Raw genomic sequence first — 20,524 nt, 5'->3', positions numbered from 1 at the left:
TAAAGCCGGCGGGAAGCCAATGTTTGACTTGACCCAAGTGCGACAGAAAGCAAAAGAACGGAGTAATTAACAGTTCAACTAGCAGGAACATTTGAAAGGGAAGTGGAGGAGAGGAGAAGGCTCCCAGCCAGGCGGAGGAAGTGTTTGTTTCAGAAAAGTGCAGCTGATGTGATTCTGCATACGCACAGAGCCGCCTTGTTGAATGTAATTAGAATGTAATGACTTTTGCTACAAGATATCGGGTTTGTGTGTTTTGTGTTCGGCCCTTTTCAGCATCAACTGAATGCATTTCCTGCACTCATCTGGCACAGTCGGCAGCTCCCGTCATTCACACAAGAAACTCCTAAACCTTATTTTAGCATGATGTAACAATTTGCACATAAATGCAGTTAAAGTTGTCTGAAGCCAGAAATTCATTCACCACAGCGCTAACTAAAGCATAATATACTTCTGTTAAGTATGCTACTCTCTGATTTAATCGCTAGTGTCTTAAGCACTCAGCTCCATACTTACACATGACCTCTTAACAGTATAACTTAAATTAACTGTAAAGTTAGTGTGTGTGTCTGTGTGTGTGTGTAAGAAATCCTGTTCCCTTCCTAGTGCAGTTCATTTTGCTTCTCTCTCTGTGGAGGCTTATTCTATTATGTAAATCACATTCATTTTATGCTATAAACTAAATCTGGACTGTTAAAAGGAAGGTTGAAGAAAGAAGTGACTGAGAGCTTAAGTGCACAGAGTAGAATTTGTCAGTGAACAGAGAGTTATTTAGGGGATCGATTATTCTTTTAAGTCATTTATCAAGCGAAGACGGCAAACATTCACAGGTTCCAGCTTCTAAAATGTGAAGATTTTCTGCTTTTTTTAATGTATGTGACTCTATTTAAGAATTGGTTGGAAAACAAGAAAAAACAGTATTGAAAGATTTTTAAGAACCAATTTAAGGCCACCTGGGGTCTGCTGTTAACACAACACTGACTTATTAACCTCTTTAAAGGAATACTTCACCCTGGAAATGACCATTTGTATATCAATTACAGACTCCGTGTTACATTGAATTTCTGAGGAAAACCTTGTTTTTCTTGAAGAAAAGAATCCAAAAACAGAGACTTTCTTTATGAATTAAGGTCAGAGGGGTTTTTGTTGAACAACAGCAAAACTACATCAAAACATGCATTTTGGCTCAGCAAAAGTAAAAGTTACCTATGCTGTCATCAAAGCCAGACTCCATCGACACAAACCAGTCAGAAAACGTGAGCTACTGGTCTACTAATGCCTATTGCATATCTCTTTTCTGTTAGTAGGGTTAACGTGTTAGCAAACTCTTGCCTACTTAGACAACTAGCAAACATGGAGAAGATCAGCATCCATCAGACGATTCTGGTCACCTGATGATTGCAAGTAAAATATTCACTTTGCTTTTACTCCTGGTTTACTTTTCACCAACTACTGAGGCAAATATTTGTCAGTTTAGCTGCTAAAAGCTCTACTATATTTAGCAGCTATCAACTAACTTCATGTGGCTGCTGCTTGGTGCTGTGCAGATAGCATGCATCAGTTTTATAAGAACTTTTGAGCTGCCTGCTGCAGCTGGATACATAATTGATCTGTGGTTTGAGTGAACCACAATTGTAAAGTTGTGAGCCAAAAACCAAAACAGTGAGTTAAGAGAAGTTAAAAAGGTCCTTAATGCTGAAGTTAACCGCTAGCCTGACATTGCACAGTCTTAGTGGAATTGTTCAGTTCATTATTGGTTGCATTATCAATTGTCGTAGACCAAACTGCCTCTGGACGCATTGGTTAGACCAACATTCAATCAGAACAACAAAACATATGCTGTAGTGCTGAGTGATGGACATATGTAAACAGACTACAGCATGCAGAGCTGTGACGGTGTAGCATTCAAATATATTTGAAGGACTGTTGACGTTTTTGCCATCAGATTTTGAAAATAGTACTTCAACAAAAAGTTCCACATCATCAGCAGCCATCTTGATTGTTTTCAAAAATGACTCAGCAGGACTTCTCTTTGCCAGGCTAGCTTTATGTTCGCTGTAGTGTCCCTGGTGCAAGGTGCGTGAGCCAAAAATTAAGTCATCATGTATTTTATGTAAAGCCTGGAGGCTTACTTAGTTGTCAGTCATCATCTGAAACACACCCCGAGATAAACGGCTGTGATTAGTCCAACCCATCTGAGGCCGGATGGAAATTTGTCTGAACGGGAGGGCACACACATGCATGTACTTAAGCAAATAAAACATGAATTTGCAGATCCATCTGGTTCTCTGGCTGGGGAACCACAGAGTCAGGGGAACATTCACTGTGGGTCCATCACTTTGAGTGACACAATTTACATTACACGCAGCTATTTGACCCTCTGTTATTATGACTATATTGAGGAGATCATCTTCTTAAGACATATCTCCATGGCTTGGAAGACTGTCAAGGCCTTATCTAACTATTTTAAGGAATTTAGTCTGTAGTTGCAACCCTAAAAAGATTAGAATAGAACAGAAAAGGACTCAATCAGGTCAGTGTTCAGCGTTTTCCCAAAGGAAACAGTTGGGCTGTTGCTTTCTCAATCAGTGTGTGGTGACTGAGGGTGTGTCTTGAGTAGCAGTACTATATCATATCTAAGAGCTATCGATTGGCATAAATACACTAAGTCTCTCTAGTGACCAGATGAATATTTAATAAGACATTGGATCTGAGGCCACTCTTTGTCTTTAGAAGGAAGAAACACACACACACACACACACACACTCTATATACTGTGCAGCAGCATTGTCAACTGTTACTGTGAAGATGATGCAAATTTGGAGTTAGCTCATACTTCTACAACATATTTTTGTGACAAAACTTTTTCTGTGCTGCTGTGTGTGAGTGCATGTTTATGTGAGCGCCGTCTCACTGCCTCAGCCTTCTTGTCCCTTTTTCATATCTATGGTAAATCATTAATCATAAGGGAACCAAGTCAAGTAACACATTTCCCATGGGGCGCACACAGGGAGAAGCTTGAGTAAAAGAAGGAGGCAAGAAAATTGGGAGAGAGGGAAGAGGGGAACTTTGAGAGCGAAAGAAAAACCGTATTGAGAACGAGGTGGAAAAGCAGAGTGGAAAACATAAGGAAGGAGAAGGATTCTCCAGTCGACGCAGCCAAGCCGCCATTCTTGCAGAAAGTTTTTGATCAGGCAGTTGTTTCGACGCCAGGCCTGGCATGAAGCTCCCTGTCTGTCCTCTAACGCCAGGGTCCTTTTGTACCACTGTGGCCGGCAAGAGTCCGGAGCCAGGACTCTCCGGATGAAACATCCCCAGAGAAAAGCTGCTTTTCCACCCTGCTCCTACAGCCCAGCCAACAGGAACACACACATACACACACAGTCACCAGCACAGCACATAGGCACCCATTACCTTGGAAGCTGACAGGAAGGAGGAAAGAGAGCAGAACCCCTTTGAGAATTATCACTCCCTTTCCTTTCATTTCTTTCTTTTGCTCTTTCTCTCTCTTTTTTGCACCTACACACACACAAACACACACACACACACACACACACACACACACACATATCTCTTTTCCAGTGTTCTCTCAGGTCTTTTGGGGATTGTGCTAGTGGACTTTGCTCCCCTATGATGAATGATTTGCCTAAAAATACTGTCTGCATGCGAGCGAGTACAGCGTCCAGGTGGAAGAACTTACCTCCACAGTGAGAAAAGACACTACTTTTAGGCCAATTTTCTATTCCTCTCTCCAGCAGGTTAACCACAGTGTTGAACATACACACAGTGGTGGAAAGTAACTACGTACTTTTACTCAAGTACTGTACAGTTTCAAGGTACTTGTACTAGAGCTGCATTAAACACAGAAAATCTTGCTCAACTGCAATTCTACCTACTTTTTAACCAATCACTCGGTTAATTGGGAAAAGCTCTGCAACTTAATCTAGATTAATTAAATTGCCACTACTTTGTTACATTAAGCCACTGTCTGTACCATTACTTGTAACAGAATATTTGTAGACTGTGGTATAACTACTTTTACTTGAGTACAAGGTCAGAGTACCTCTTCTACCATTGCATACGTGTGTGTGTGCCTGTGAACGTGTGTTTGTGTGTGATAATTTACAGCTTTTCAGGGACGAGTGACGTGTAGCTTGATTAAATCCGTGACCTTCACCACCAGCACGAGCAATCAGCAAGTGAACACACACGATCCCACACACACACAAACACCCTCGCCGCATACTTAACACCTTCACGCACACAAGCGCTCAGCACACGAACATGCAATCAGCACCTGGCGGGTTCTGTCGCATCATTGATCCAACCTATTCACACACACACACGTATGCGTACACACAGGGCATCTATCGAATTGCATTTGAGACGCCCTCATTTTCTTACACGGGGTTTTGTACTCGGTAATACTATTTACCGGCGTGGCAGAAAAGGCTTGCGAGGATGGAAATACCAGGCCTATGAATGTATAAATAAATACATTCGTAATCTATATTCAGATTACCAAAGGGAAAGTCAGGAATTCCATTTTACTGCCTAGGATGCAAAAGGGAAATCATTCAAGTCCCCAGTCTATTTCTGAACACTGCTCCATGTTGAGCGGAAGCACGGTTTTCCCTCCCCAGCTTTATGACTCCACATAATGACTAATACGCAGCCACTGTAACAGCCGTAGCAGTAGTCATATTACGTTATTGTATGACTATTGCTGTGACTGCCGCTGTGTATTTTTGCTCCCACGGTTGCCAGAAGATCTAAAGCTTATATAACAGGAATGACAGTTGATCTGCTGTTGCACTGTGTTATTGTACTGTACGGCCCTGTGGTTATAAAGGCCTTCAGCCGGATGTAAAAAGATCTCACGTAGACCTAATGTCACAATATATCAAATCAAACTTTGTTTTCTTGTTCTTTGCCACGGGTGCTGCACGGCACATCTTATGATCTATGAGTATCTGTAGTACCTTTGTTTTAGAATAACTCCTCATGTCGTGTTGTTTTTCAACAGTTTCTACTTGTTCGTGTTTCTGTTTTCCCTGATAGTCTACTACTGCATAATCTTGGTTTTATACTTGATGTTTTGGCAGTGTTTCTATGATAGCATTGTTCTCAACAAGTTGAGATTTGGGAATTTGGCAACATCACTACAACAATGTCAGACAGGGAAAAAACCATTGGCACATGTTGTAAACAAGCCGACAACTTATGCCGGCTTTTTCAAAGATTTGGAAAGTCAAAGTAAAATCATGACAGTTTTACATAACTCCTGTGTTCCGGTGTTCAGAAAACTCCGAGCTGTTAGGGCAGTCTTTTTTTGTGTGTGGCTGTTTTAACAAAATCAAACATGTTTAAATAGGTTTTTAGATTTGGCACATGCTAATACTGAAGTTCAACAACATGAATATTGTAAACAAGCAATAGCTGTGTTTTCTCCAGCTCTAAACAGACAGCAGAAAACCAGGTAAACTGCAAACATGGAGGGAACTCCAGGGAGGCCAAAAATGTAAACAAGTCTCTGTTCTTCAAAAACTGGTGGAAGAGTTGCTCTTAAATCAGCACATAGCAGATCCACTTAGTTTTTTATTTTAGTAAAAACAACGGAGGCTGGTAGATAGTTGAGGTGGCAAAATCCAAAATGTTAACTTTGCAATACTTTGCAAACTATGCAAATACAGTTCATGTATATCGATCATATTGATGCTGGATTGACAAGATTACTGTCAATATATGATGCATTCATCATGTATTTCTAGTATTATGTGTTTTTACTGAAACACCAGTAATTGTTTCTATGCTGTATATTTTAAAGGGAGTTTGGTGTAATATTTTGCACCAGGGGTGTGGGGAAAAAAAAACCTCAAACTTTAGTCTTGCAAATAGTGACCCTGCAAGAACCCCAGCCTCTGCAAAATCGTATAGCGTGTGACTAAAATTTACATTGTCTTTAGATGTGAGAGGGTGTCAGACTTTAGTCTTTTGAAAGTCTTGTCAAAGTCTTCCAGTGTATGGAGGGCATTAGCCAGATTAATTAAACCACTTTAATTTGGGGTAAAACTGAAGCTGAATTCATCTCAAAGGTCTGAAAGTGTATGCCAACACATCTGCAGTAGGTCTGAAAAATGTGATGGATGTTTGAAAGGGGCAGTTTGAGAAATAATTTCACCATCCACCTTATTTCAATTAAGTCTGGCTTCCCCGGAGGTTTGTTTAAAACCTCTCTGATCATCTGACTGCCCACATTCGTTGCCTCATGATTACTTTTCAGCAATGCTACTGTGTTCGCAGAGCTCAGCAATTACTTTGGCAAGTGTAATGTTACAGTGACTGACAGAATCAATCTACAAAAATATGACCCAGGCTGTAATAAACTAGAATTATCCAATAAAAGCATTTCTGGAGCATAAGAATTTCAGGTCTTCAAGGGTCAAAACAGCAGAGCCTCTAACCCTGTGTTTATCTGTCTCCTCACTCCAGCATGCAGACCTGGTACGTACAAAGCTTCGGCCACCGATGCCTACTGCACCAAATGTCCTCCTCACAGCTCATCACCGCAGGAACAAGCTGTCGAGTGCGTCTGCGAGAAAGGTTTCTACCGTGCTGAGACCGACCCACGCTCCATGGCCTGCACACGTAAGTAATACACACACTGGCAATGTCATTAGCTACAAACAGTCATACAGCTGGAAACTGTTGTGTATTCTATGCTTTCGCATAGCACAGTAGGCATCGCATTTTTTTGTTGTCAAATATTTACATTTGTCTGTGTACATTTTGATGTTATAAAACGGCTTAAAGTAACAATGATTGGATTAAATTTCATTTAATTAGTTTGCAATGTATTCCTGTAAGAATTTAGATTGCATGGCTGCTTTCTATTTCTGTCTATAATCCCTCCATGCATTTCCTCCTCCTCAGCTGCTATTGGTTTACACAACACTAGAGATACATAAATGACACACACACACACACACACACACACACACACACACACACACACACACACACACAGAAACTCGTATATATGTTAGCTGTGTCGTTACAACCCAAAGATATCTCAGATGAGAACACTGGTACAGGTGATACTCTGATAAAAATCTGATGATATTTCCTATTCTTTGTGTGACTGTCTCTCACACACTCTCACACACAAACACACGGACAAACACACAGCCAGGGGGATCCGACCGCATACTTATGAAGAGGACAGAGGACAATAGAAAGGATGAGGAGAGAAGACTGAGCGAAAGACAGGGACAGAAGGAGATGGATTGAGGTAGATAGAGGGATGTGGGGGTGGGAAAGGACGGTGACATGGTGGGAGAGACGTAGATAAATATGCAGGACGAACACACACATGTGCACGTGCACACACACACACGCACACACACACACGCACGCACGCACGCACGCACGCACCCAAAGCCATTATCAGGTTATGGTAGATTACACTCATTAATCGTTGTAGCAGGTGAGATGTGTAACGCTTGGTGTTATCAGCTGGAAATGAGTAACGGTTCGTTCAAATATGTATGTGCGCACACATGTGCACACATGCTGGTGAAGAGCACTGAAGAGGAGGTAGAGGGGGAAAATGAGAAAAGAGGGAGAAAAGGTGAAAGAATTAGTCATGGAGAGACATGGAGAATGACACTTAAGACACAGGCAAAGAATAGAACAGCAGGGGAAATAGTGGACTATCAGAGGCATATAATTTAAATGTCATAAAAGGCCGATCAGTAGAGGAGATGATGGACAGTTAAGTGCGGCAAAGGGAAGTGGGGGGATGGAGTAAAGAAAAAGACAGAATTAGCAGGATCAGTCAGCACACCCTGTCAGGAGATTTATAACCGACAGCCTCAATTATCCCCAGCATGGCCTCCATCCCCCACTACCAGCTATTCCCCCATCCCTACCGTGCTTCTGAGAGGCTAGCCACTGGGAAGGCTAATAAGGAAAGTCCCAGGTTCTGCTGGTGGCCTCCTGGCGCTTACAGTTTGGCCTAATGAGATGTCAGGCTCACTGAGCATCTACTGCCATATTTACATACTGTTGCGATACCTGCAGCGTGCTGTGATGTCAACAATCGAGGGTTTCCTTAAGAGCAGTTTCCATACAACAAGAACGTCATAGTGCTTACCTTGATGATGAGTTGAAGTTGAAGTTTCTGGATCCCTTAAACTGTCCTTTCTGACAATCTTCAGAAGTGATCTGTCGATGGAAAGCACAAAAAAGGCCTAAATTTATATCAATACTAAATAAAGAGTTACAAATCGGTTGCCAACTTAAGTGACAAAGTCAACACGTCCTGTATCTGCTTCACAATAACGCTGCTTTCAGACAGACAGAGCGGTGCAGGAATGAGTCCTAATAAATAGTGGACATAGCTACCCTGACATCACCCATTGGATTGTGGACTACCATTTTGAAGCCTTGTGTTTGGCATTTTGGCCGTTGCCATCTTTATTTTTGGAGGCAAAAGTGACCACATTTGTGCAAGAGGTTGGATCTGTGGAGGAACGAGGGTTAGATCTGACTCACAGATTTTGGTGACACCTTGCAGGCAGCTTGTCACTCAGGCGACCTCAAATTTAAATATGTGTAACTTTGAGTCTTAATAAAATGTAAACTGGTGAGTTGTATAAAGATTCACCCCAAAAAAGTTGACATGAATGTTAAAATTAGGTATAGACACAAAAAAAATTTTTTGAAACAGGCTGTAAACATTATACAGTAACACTTGAACATGGGGGTCTATAGGGATTGACTGGGTTTTTGATCAAGCCTCAAGTGGCCATTAGAGAAACTGCTGTTTTTGTGATTATCTTGCTGAACAAACCATATAAGTAGTCCCACAGAGCTTATTTTCTGCAATAATCAAAAAGCCAATGGAAAAATCCCATAGGCTTTTTGGCAAGGGAACCAGGGTGATGCTAACGTCTGGGCTGGTCTACAAAAAAATGCAATTCTGCACTGCTCTGTCTCTAAATGTACTGCTCTAACTGCAGCCCGCTCATCCTACCACTATGTTGACAGAGAGGTTATCAATGCAGAGGGCTCCAGCAGCAAATTATACGCGGTGGGGACTTGTAACAACAAGCCCGTGCATGCAGGCCCTTCACACCAATGATACAATATATTTTATCCAGACAGTGGGAGGGCAAGGGTGTATGAGCACCATCCAAGTTAGTTATCCACTGTCTAACCCAGATGTTTTTTGTGGCCCTAAACAAAATTTCATTGAATATAAACTCAAATTTGGTAAAATTAAAATGTTCATTTTTTATGCCCCTGAGCTGCTGTTTAGTTCTGTTATCCCCCAGCTGTCTCTGCTCCCTCTTACTCCTTTGATCCATGTACAAACATGCTGTTGAACATAGAGTGTTAAATATAATTTTGTCTGGTATCTTTCATTGGGAGTGTGCACAACAATATAACACACATGAAGTCACATCTAAAAGAATTTGCCCTCTCAGATTTACTTGGGGAAAATACCCTTACAGTGTGTATGTTAACATGTCAGTCTGCTGCTTCTGTCGCAAAGAAACCACTTGAAATATTACACACATATATTAGGCTTTTTTAAATTTCTGCATCAATATAAACACACTTCACAAAATGTATACTTAGGACAAATTTTGTGTCGCTCTGTCGTCTGGCTTTTTGGAGAATGATCGCTGACACCCTTTTTGGACTCTGCGATACACCAATCATTTCAGCTGAAGTTTAGAGTAATATTAATGGCTCTAAATCATACAGTATACCTGACTCATGAGAAAATTACTGCAGGCACTTTCTATAGATCATTGTCCACTCACTATTCATTGTCTGCAGGGCAGCTCCAAAGAGTATCATTTAACTTCACATGGTAAAACCCTCCCTGCAGTCGAGCGTCAACTATTTAACAGCATGTGAATTCTCTTTAAAGATGGATTTAAACTTCAGAAGCATAATATATTCTCATACCGTCCCATTTACAATCAGCCAGGCTCTTTTAATCACTGTCCATTCCATAGCTGTTCATTAATCGAGCGCTAAGTGTCCACCCTCTGGCTTCAGACAGTTAATTCATTTTTAATTAAATCAATGTGAATTCTGTTCTTAATAGAAACTGCAATAGGTTTGGCAATGAACATGAAGACAATACACATTTAGAAAATTTACATTTGGGGGAAAAAATCCGTCAGTGTTTCATGAGCTGGCACTGATAAGGGTTGGAGCCACTGAAACTCCTCACATTCACTGTCAGTTATTTCCCAGCAAGTTAAATAAGACTCTGCCTTCTTAAAGAAAATGCCTTTTTGATCTCAAGTTGTTTTTTTCATCCAATAATTTTTATAAATTGACAGGAATAAATCTCTGCCTCTTTCTTCACTCAGGTCCTCCATCTGCTCCAGAGAACCCAATCTCCACGGTGAATGAGACCTGCGTCACCTTGGAGTGGTCGTCGCCCAGAGACACAGGTGGCCGAGGAGACATCACCTACAGCCTCCACTGTAGGAAGTGCTCTGGTGACGGCAGGAAGTGCACACCGTGTGGTAGCAGCGTTCATTTTGTTCCCAGACAGTTTGGACTTTCGTCTGCCACTGTGCTGGTCACTGATCTGCAGCCAGACTCAAACTACAGCTTCACTGTCGAGAGCCAGAACGGAGTGTCGGACTTAAGTCCCACACCCAGGGGAACTGTGGTCATCAATGTCACGACATCACAGACAGGTGAGAGGATACAACCATTATGTTCAATTTTAATTTTTTGTTAATTTTTATGTGTGGCAGTGTGTTTTCACATTCAAATTGCAGTAAAAACTTGAGAAAAAAATAATTTTGCATGACTTCACTGATAGCCACATTTAAAGGCTGATAAGAAAATAAAATCATCCGAGGAAGAACGCATTCGGCAGCCTGAACTACGAATTTGTACGATGGATCAGAGGGAGCATTTATCAAAATTGTCTCCTGATTGCAGTGTGCTCACAAATAGCACCAGGCTTTTTACATGAGGACTGTAAAAGCACTGCTGTGCTGCATCACTCCAATACCACAAAATGACACCTCTGCAACTCTGCCTTCACATATATAATCACGCATGAATCTTTCACAGTGTGGCGCTGCACAAAATTGGCGCAAGAGAGGTGCATATGACAGGGTGGTGATGACTAACAGGCCTCGTACTATGGATGTGTTAGTACTAACAGGAGGGGGGTGAAGGTGAAGAGGGTGTAGGAGGTTGTTAACCTCATTAAGATCCCCACATGTCACACGGCTGCTCTCAACACATTTATACATAAGTAAAAAATACACTATTAATCCACACAAGCATGTGCTCCAATGTGGGGTGGCAGGGTAGGAAGTCGCAGGGTTTGAGGATTTGCACATTTATAACACAAGCAGCTTGCACAACATGCGCACACGTCACACATACACACATGGAAGAATGCTGTAATCACGCCAGTATAAAACACCTTGTGAGCTCTCTCTCATTAGCAAAATTACATGAAGCGCTTCAAATATGGGTCTCCTCGTTATAGCACAGTAGGTATCTATCTGAAATCTGTCTCCTCTCCCGCACAGCCTGAACTTTACTCTTTTATTCTTTGTTTTCCACAGTGAGCGTAGTGTTGAAGGAGAGGCGGAGCAAGGACAGTGTGACTTTGGCCTGGCAGGGTCCAGAGAGACCCAACGGAGTGATAGTGGAGTATGAGGTCATCTACTATGAGAAGGTGAGCAAGACGCACAGACACTCATTTTTTAAAGAGGCACTCTACCAATTTGCAGATCAGTTTACTTGTTATGTCAGATTTGCAACCAAAAACCTGTGTTACAAACTGTTGGTGTAGAACAACTTCAAAATTATGGTTGTAATTTAGGAATTATTTGCTTTCTTGTCCTTTACAAACCAGTGGTGTTTCTCAAACTGTTGTTTTTTCCAAAACGAGGCCAATTTGTGTCAACCAATCATGCTGTGCCAATAGCTATTAGGATTATGAAACAACAACACTGAGGCTCCACAGTCCATACAAAGATGGCAAACTTTATCACTCCTTTCAACCACGTCAAAGGGAGTGCATAAGAGAGCCACTCCTCTTACCTTTCACAATAAAGGCCCTTGACATATACATTGCATAACTGTTTGCCAGAGAACTCATTCCCTTGGAGCATTTTGCTAAAAGTAAGCTCAATAAAATAATCTGCTATAGCTTAGGTTATACAACAACTTACTTCAAACAGACTAAGACAAAGGCTCAGGGTCAGTAGGATCCCTGTAATTGTTTTGATTTGATTGATTTGCATCACTGCCGCTGAATCTATTCCAATCCAAATTTTTGATCTTTAAGTGTTGCAACTGTTGTAAATTCACATTGCTGCTAGAATTAATAGTTTTGATGTGAAATCTTTGCAGGCAAGTATTTTGCATTTTCATTATGGTTTTTTTTTTGCACCTGTCTGTGCAGTAAATATAAAGCTATTGCTAACAACAGGTTAGTTTTGCACAAACACTGGGAAGAAGGGGAAACAGCTAATGTTGCTGTGTCCATTAGGAAAAAAATGCCTTTACCAGCATCTCTAAAGCTCATAAATTACCACATTATATTTATAGTTTGTATAGTCCAGGATTTCCCACACGTTCACTTATTTTTTGGTGGCCCGCCACAATTTAAACACCTGTCATCACTTTATGAGTTTAATTTTTTTGGAGCTGGACCATTCATTAGGAGCGCTATTGGAATATATATTCCATTCAGTTATTGATCACATCACACTCTTGGAGCACAGAGCACACTCTGGACACAGACAGAGCAGCAAAGTGCCCAGCTCTATCAGTCTGCAGCAGCTTCTCCTCTCACCCACCGATCTGATCAGTTCTGACCAAATCTACTGATTAATTATCTACCTCGCGCTCAAAACTACTCAACCTGCTGGTTCTGCCTGCGCTGCATACATGAACCCACAAAAATGTCCAAATTTACAATGGGGACACAAAATGATAAACCTAATAAAGGCTGTCCATCCCTCACCTGCCACACAATTTGTGGGAGAGGGTTTAGTCCATTAAAAAAAAAAAACGTAGGTGTTAAAATGTCAATGTGGTATTTCAAGAAGGGTCATTTTACAGATAATTCTCTTTACCAGAACCAACTACCCAAGAAAAGTTACTGATCCTGACCAAGACATTGTCCAGCATATAACAGTTGGTTAAACAACAAACTGTGTCCTTTCAGCACTTTCTTAAGAACGATATATGTTAATTTCTTAGCTTCAGTGTTGCTAGTAGGCGGATTTTGCTCACCGACTGTTTCCTAACCGGCTGTAGCTTAGCCAACAAATGTGACTCTGACTCTTAGCAAGAAAGCAAGTAAGAACCTCTCCAAAATGTCAAACTATCCTTGCACAATGCTAAACTTTTGGAGAAAACCTTTAACAGGTTAAATGCAACACATTTCTCTCCCCCAATTTTGTCCTCTTCATCATGCCGTCTACTATCGTAGGATGTGAGTTTAGCCTTAGGGCATGTCTGTAATGACTTGTTCATCACAAACATATCTCCCTCTATCTCTCTATCCCTCACGTCTCCCCTGCTGCTCACACCAAGCCAATTAACCACACATCTGTCGAACAAACCTCGTAAAACACGGCCAAGGTGATGAAATTAAGCCTCTGTGTGTGTGTGTGTGTGCGTGTGTGTGTGCGTGCGCTTGTGTTGGCAGGCATTAGCTGTAAAATACTGTTAATCCTTGTTGTAGAGTGTCTTCCATTAGGTAGAGTATCAGCCTCTCTGCAGGGAATCAGCTTACTGACAGACACACTTATTCTTTATTCATCCTCCTACACACACACATTTTTAAAGTGCACACACACACACACACACACACACACACACCTACAAGGTAGTCAAGGAACGAAACGAAGCAGGACTTGTGTAACCACATATTGCCCCCAAGTGTAAAGAGCATAAGATTTGGGACTTGACAGATGCTCATGTATAAATGCGACCAAATGGTCCAGTGATGAACAAATGAAAACTTAGTGAGGTGTATGTGGCCCCTGGAGACATTTAAATTAAACAATTTGAGATTTCTATTATTTTCAGACTTTGCTGGGTTTTTTCTGTCCCTCTTGATACCACAGTCCATTGCTCTTTATATAACCCTTTAGAGTACATCTATAATATCAGCCCTTTTTTATCTACGATGACATTATTCTCTGACACTTAATATTATCCACTGAATTTAGGATTAAATTTGCTCCTTTTGTCTTTCCTCTTCTTTAGAACCAGCGGGAGCAGAACTACACAGTCTTGAAGACTCGCTCCAACATGATGACAGTGGACGGGCTGAAGCCAGGGACCACCTATGTGTTCAGGGTCAGGGCTCGAACCGATGGGGGTTATGGGAGCTATGGTGGAGAGATCGAATTGGAAACCAGCCATGAAGGTAAAGGGATGAATATTACATAGGTATTCCTAGTGAATGACTCACTCTAGTCTTCCTTTTTTTTCATTCTGTGCTGTTGGTTTGTTATTGTTTCATCTATTCTCTTCATTTTAAAATTTCCCTTTAGTCTTTATCAGAAAATTGGAAAAGCACACAGTTCTTTAAAAACAATCCAAAGTGTTTAAGAAGTACTTCACTACTGCAAATATGAACTTTGCCCAAAACTAGGATATCTATTCAATGGAAAAATGCAAATACCTTTTAAATTTTGTGCTACATGATGAAAGAAAACAGCAAAAAAGGGCTGTGGCATTTGCTTTTGCTAAAGAGAGTTGTTTGTCCAAAACCAATATGTTGGCTGACTGGTAACAAACAATCTCATATTAGAATTAAACAGTGCACTAAAAAATGTTTCTAAAAACAAGAACTAGGCAATGCAGTAACAGAATTTTGATCAGAGCTGCCTAATTTTACCGTTTGATATGAGTTTGAGAGAGAGAAAGGAGGACAGAGCGAGAAGCGCCTCTATCTCTGGATCCGCTTCTAAACTCTTTGTGTCAGTGGTGGAAGGTACACACAAATGAGGAAGTAAAATTCGTAGTTTGAGCAAAAATCGAAGACCCACAAAAAGAGCACGGGGATCTGGATGCTGGCAAGATTGAGGGAAGTTTACCATAGTTCATTAATACATACTTCCCACATAGTTATGACTTAAAGCTGGTTAAATATTGGTAAGGTTATCCCTTTGACACAACAAAAAACAGAAGTGAATGGTGCAGGTGAACTAGAGGCCCAAAGATTAACTGCAGAGTCAAGAGTACTGGCATGTTATATCACAATCCAATACTGTAAAGAGCCAGCTTCATCCCTCCTGCAGTTTAAATCAATCCACCTGATGGTTATAAAATAGCTCACTTTTCATCCGAATGACTTCCACAGTTCTGTTGTCAGGCGGAGAAACGTTGGCAGCCTCACAGGTTGTCATCTACGTGTCTGAACCAGTGGCTTGAAAGCATCCTTGAATACGTATTAGGAAAAAAAGGAGACAACCCAATTTTGCTATGAAGGAAAAAGAATCTGCAAACTTGCTTTCCTGGATTATGAGGTTTTGATTCCCACCAAGGACTAGAGCAAAATCTAAAAAAGGGTAGAAGAAGTTTGCAACTGACAGAAATCATAATTAAAAACCATGAATTCAAAGACAGAATAAAACACCAGGCATCCTCCTGAATGAATTTAGGCTTAGTACACAAGGACACCAGTATTTTAGTAAACATAGCTTTTGTAAATGTGTTTTGGCCTCTAGCACATATGCAAACTACACTTTAAGTCACTGGGTGTGAACTTTTAGTAAAACTGTCCAGAGTGAAGATTTTCAGAAACACAACTTTCAGTTTTGGCGTGTAGACATAAAATATTTTGGCATGTAACTTCAGAGTGTGCGCTGGTTTTACATGTTTACACATAAATGTTCAGTATGTCTCTCATTATATATAGGAACAGAGATGTCAGAAAGCACTACAGAGGTCTCTGCTACAGATAGACATCAGATAACAGAATTTTTCAGGTTGCTGATTGACCAATATCTTCTTTTTTATCTTTGCATGGCTTTAGGGTGATGGTTATATTGCAGCCTGTGGATTTGGCATGCTTTTGTCAGAGCTTCAATTGTGTTTTTGCATTTTAATTTGAACAGACATGCTTTATGAGAATATGTGTGGAAGGGAGTTTTTGAGAAGGAAGTAAGAAAAAACCCTATTTACAAAATGCTCATTTGGATGATGCCTCAATCCTGACTGGACATCAGGGGCCGTATTTACAAAGTTTCGTATAGAGTTGCTCCTAGTGACAAAATTCTAAGAAGATTCTTATATGGATGACGTTTTCTATGAATTTCTCTTTAAAGTTAAGACTAGATCCTGGTTATAATAAAAGTTATTCACAAATCATCTTAACTCTTCAGAGAGCTTATAAGGTGAAAAACTGTGAGGAGTAGAGATGAGGACTTTTAGGAGGCTTGAGAGTTTGCTACATGGGAGAGAAAACGGTCAAAAGACAAAGAGATAGGACAAATATTCTCCAAACACTTACTAACAGTGAGTTAATGTAATGCTGTTGATTAGATGGTGCAGCGATAATGTTTGCGGTCAATCTCATTGGAGAAACGCACTTCCACCCAACACAATAATGATATAACACCAGAAATGACCACAACAACTAGATATCTGTTAACTGGAAAAATGTTAGCATGCAGATGAGTGATCATACAAACAGCTCTTTCAGTCTCATGACGCATTTGATTAATTTCTGCTTGGTGTCCACACCTTACAGGCTCACAAAAGGGTCTGTCTGTGACAACCAATCACATCTGTTAAAAGAATGCATCATACTAGCAACGGGATCAACCATGCCTCCTCACTAAGATAAAAGTGCTAAGAGTTGCTCTGAGAATTTTCCAAAATCACTAAAAATAAGACTTCTCCATAGTACTTTTAGGCCAAGTTATGAGCTTTCTGAGACTATTCTTGGAGTGTCTGTGAATAGGACTCCTGACTCCTATTTCTGGACTGGTTTCATTACCCACCAACTGCAACCATGTTGCAACATCAGTGAACTGTTTCCTTTTCTGGTTCAAGGAGACTGACCACTTATGTTTAGCAATCTATTTAATGCTTAGACTTTGGGAAAGAAGAGGAGGAGGCTACATGAGAAATCTCTACTGGGTTCGATCCAGACCAGCAGGGCCAGGCCTCACAAACAGCTCTGAGGAGTATCACGCTGTATCTCGGTCATGATGGTTTCAAGCTCTTTGTCACTCACTTGTCCTTTTCTCCTATCTTTGCTGTCATCCACTTTCATTATCGCTTCATTATGCGCTCTTGGATTTTCTGCTTTAGAGGCCCCATAATGTGCTCTTCAAAGTGAGCATTGATTCCCAGACAGGCAGGCAGAGGGGGATAAATCAGTTAATGTATAGCACTCCACTATAGACTGTCTGTGTAACATACAATGGGCACACATTAGCCTACTAATCATTCAATAATCAATAAAAGAATTTGATGGGTTTTGATTCCTGTTTTGCAACAAATATCTTGAATGTGGCTGTGAAAAAAAGATAGTGACTGTGCTGCAACTTATTGGGACACAGGTTGGGTATCACGGGTATAAAGCTGTTACTGAAGCTTAATACAACAGATTCATAGTCAAGTTCAACGCTGTAAAATACAGGATCTGCCACATTCAGCTGACCCCACAGCAATCACATCAAGGTTATCTAATCAGATCAATGCTATTGATTGTTAAAGAAGGGTGTGTCTGTGTGTGTGCGCAGTAAATGTAATAGGAGATCAATGCTCATCTGTGGCTGCCTAGGGGCATTAATTTGCCTCTTCAACACACACACATTCATACATATACAGTATATATATATATATATATATATACACACACATATATACAGACACACGTGTCTGCTCATGCTTAGCTAAGCCAGATAAATGGGGTATTTGTTTTGAGTAATGGCTCGATTGGTGTGGCGTAAAAATCGATGCATCTTTGCAGAAAGTTCTCGGCGGTAGCCTTGTTATGTGCAATGTTAACATATCCATTTGGACAGCGTGGCCGAATGGGAATGGCTTTCACGTCCACTCTCATACCCTCATAGGCGATGCAGCGAGGGAGAGCGCTTTTCATCAAGGACCTTACTTACTATTCCGTCCACCTCCCTCGCTCTCCTTTTCTCGTTTGCCGCTCTCTCTGTTCTCCCTCTCCTTCAACCTCTGTCTTTTATCTCTTTTCTAATGCTATCATATTTCATTCTCTCTCCCACTTTCCCCCCGCCACACTTACCTTGCTGTCTTTTTTTATTCCTAGCCTCCCTTCGTCTTAACTCCCCCTTCACTTTCTTGCTGGAGAAAACATCCTCAGCTTATATCCATCCTCTTTTATGCTTTTGTTTATTAATCCACTGTGTTTTCTTTGTCTTCTATATAGACGTTTTTGCTATCGGGGACCCTAACCAGTCCACCATTCTGGCTGTGTCCATCGCTGGAGGAATCGTACTCCTCATCTTCCTGGTGACTTGCTTCGTTGTCAGCGGAAGGTAGGATCAGAATAAAAGAGACACTGAGGTCCCTTTCATATGATCAGTATGAACTGCACAAGTGCAAAGAAAAGTCTGGTGTAGGTATATGTATCAAAAAATTTGGTAGGCAGCCAGGAAATGCCAGGAAATTTAAAAAAAAATCAAAGTTGCTTAACATGCGAAATACAGATGGATAAGTCAAATAATATTCTTTATTTTACTTAATATCAGCAAATCCCATGAAAAGACCAAAAACTACCAGTTAATTGAGCTCACTAAGTAAGTGATATATTATAAAGCCCAGTTTCATAGACCTTCATGTTGTTGTCCAAAAAGCCACATCTTTGCACTGTCTGACATATTCTGTTGTTACAATGAACATGACATGGGCAATGTAGCACTGAAATTAGTCCCCATCATCATATACCGATGCTTGGTTAGTGGTCAGCAGATACTGATGCACCAAGGCATACTTAAACGGTGCTATGGGATGCACTGGGCGCTGTCACTTTTGGATGTACTCAGTAACTGCCGTAGTTTAAATAGTGACAAATTTTGCATAGGGTTAGAATGGTAAAACACACTTTCACCCGTGAGACTGCTCCTCATGTTCCATGTGAAACCAAAAGTCAATTTAGCTATTTTATCAACAGTGTAGTGCGTTAGTATGTGTTGGACACTACGCTTAAAATTATGTATTTGATAACAAATGCATTTATTTTAATCCAAACTATGATGCTTTTTTCTAAAAAGCCATTTAATCTTGTTGCCAAAACCTAAGCAAGTAAACCTAAAAAAACAAAGTCTTTTATCTACATTCAGTTTACTTGAAAAGAGACTGCAAGCATCTAACAAGCTGAAAAAATTCCACATTTTCTTTTCACAGTCTCTGTGAAAACGGTTTATTTTAAAAAGACACAATGCATGTAATGAGCCTAAATTGACACACCATCCATTGTGTCCAAAACTAACGCCACAGGGTACCGAGAGCATTATAGTTCCATGAATAGGGCCATTGGCCAAGCGTCAGTATTTGACAAGTTGGGAGTGAGAATGTGTTGATATTTCAGTTAAATATGTGTAAAAACTACAGTGCCCAGCTGTTTCTGAAAAATGTTTAAGATCTGAAAGTGTAGATTTATGTCTTCAGTTGAAAGCAATGGTCTTGGGGTGACAGACCCGCAGTGAATTTGCTGACAATAGCAAGAATGTAGAATATCACCAGCTTTATTCCTTAATTTGGTGCAGTGTTGGGTATTACAGAGAAATCAAATATAATGATATTTATAAGGATATAAGGAGTTCTTTGATAAATAGGTAGTGATGTGGATGTAGTGACTAAGTGAGTAAATGCAAATAATACCACAGCTAGACATCTGGTAAGTTCAGAAAATTACATAATTTTACTGTAATGCAGCCTTTAAAACCATGAAAAGACAACACTCATGGTATAAAGAAAACCGAAATCTAAGACTACATATTTTCTCATATTGCAAATCACATTAAAGGGTCATCAACAAAGAAAGTTCAATTTGAAGTTGACAGATCTTTGAGTGCTACATCTAACGTAATACTGCCATGAGGAAAACAATAACTCATGTATGCTCAAGGCAAATCTACCAATAATCATAAAATAAAGGGCCTATCTGGTAGTTCAGATGTGCATTCATGAACACGAGGGTTAAGCAGCATGTCCTGCTTGGTCTCACTTCATATCTTTCTGCCTTTCTCTGAGGGATTACATGTAGGTTTGCAAAAGCAGGGCCCCAAGCTTTGACATTTACACAACTGCCGAAGCCTAAACTAAAGGCTGTGTTTTTCTGTATGTGAAGAGCACCGAGTCTCTATGATCACTCTCTTTGAAGGTTAGTCTGCTGTTAATGCTCCATCTTGAGGAAGGCCAAAGAGGAGAAAGAGATGAGAGGGAGAAAGGAAAATAAAAGAATGCCGATTGGTGAGAGGCGAGAAAGATGAAAGGATTGGAGTTAGGAGAGGGC

At 40.6% G+C, this 20,524-nt stretch overlaps 1 protein-coding gene across 2 annotated transcripts in view; it reads left to right on the top strand.

Moving 5' to 3' along the window:
- LOC121952031 (ephrin type-A receptor 3) overlaps nucleotides 1-20,524 on the top strand; it is a 111,754-nt gene that overhangs the window by 50,152 nt on the left and 41,078 nt on the right. For both annotated transcript variants that reach the window (XM_042498542.2, XM_042498541.2), the window contains exons 6-10: nucleotides 6,490-6,645; nucleotides 10,392-10,727; nucleotides 11,619-11,731; nucleotides 14,281-14,443; nucleotides 18,437-18,545. In XM_042498542.2, coding sequence (XP_042354476.1) covers nucleotides 6,490-6,645; nucleotides 10,392-10,727; nucleotides 11,619-11,731; nucleotides 14,281-14,443; nucleotides 18,437-18,545 — 877 coding nt within the window. The remainder of the gene's footprint in view (nucleotides 1-6,489; nucleotides 6,646-10,391; nucleotides 10,728-11,618; nucleotides 11,732-14,280; nucleotides 14,444-18,436; nucleotides 18,546-20,524) is intronic.

Source organism: Plectropomus leopardus, chromosome 12 (genome assembly GCF_026936395.1).
Source record: "Plectropomus leopardus strain MGB_pleo_1.0 chromosome 12, ASM2693639v1, whole genome shotgun sequence".
In the NCBI taxonomy this organism is placed as follows: Eukaryota; Metazoa; Chordata; class Actinopteri; order Perciformes; family Serranidae; genus Plectropomus; species Plectropomus leopardus.
This window is presented reverse-complemented; position numbering and strand designations above follow the sequence as displayed.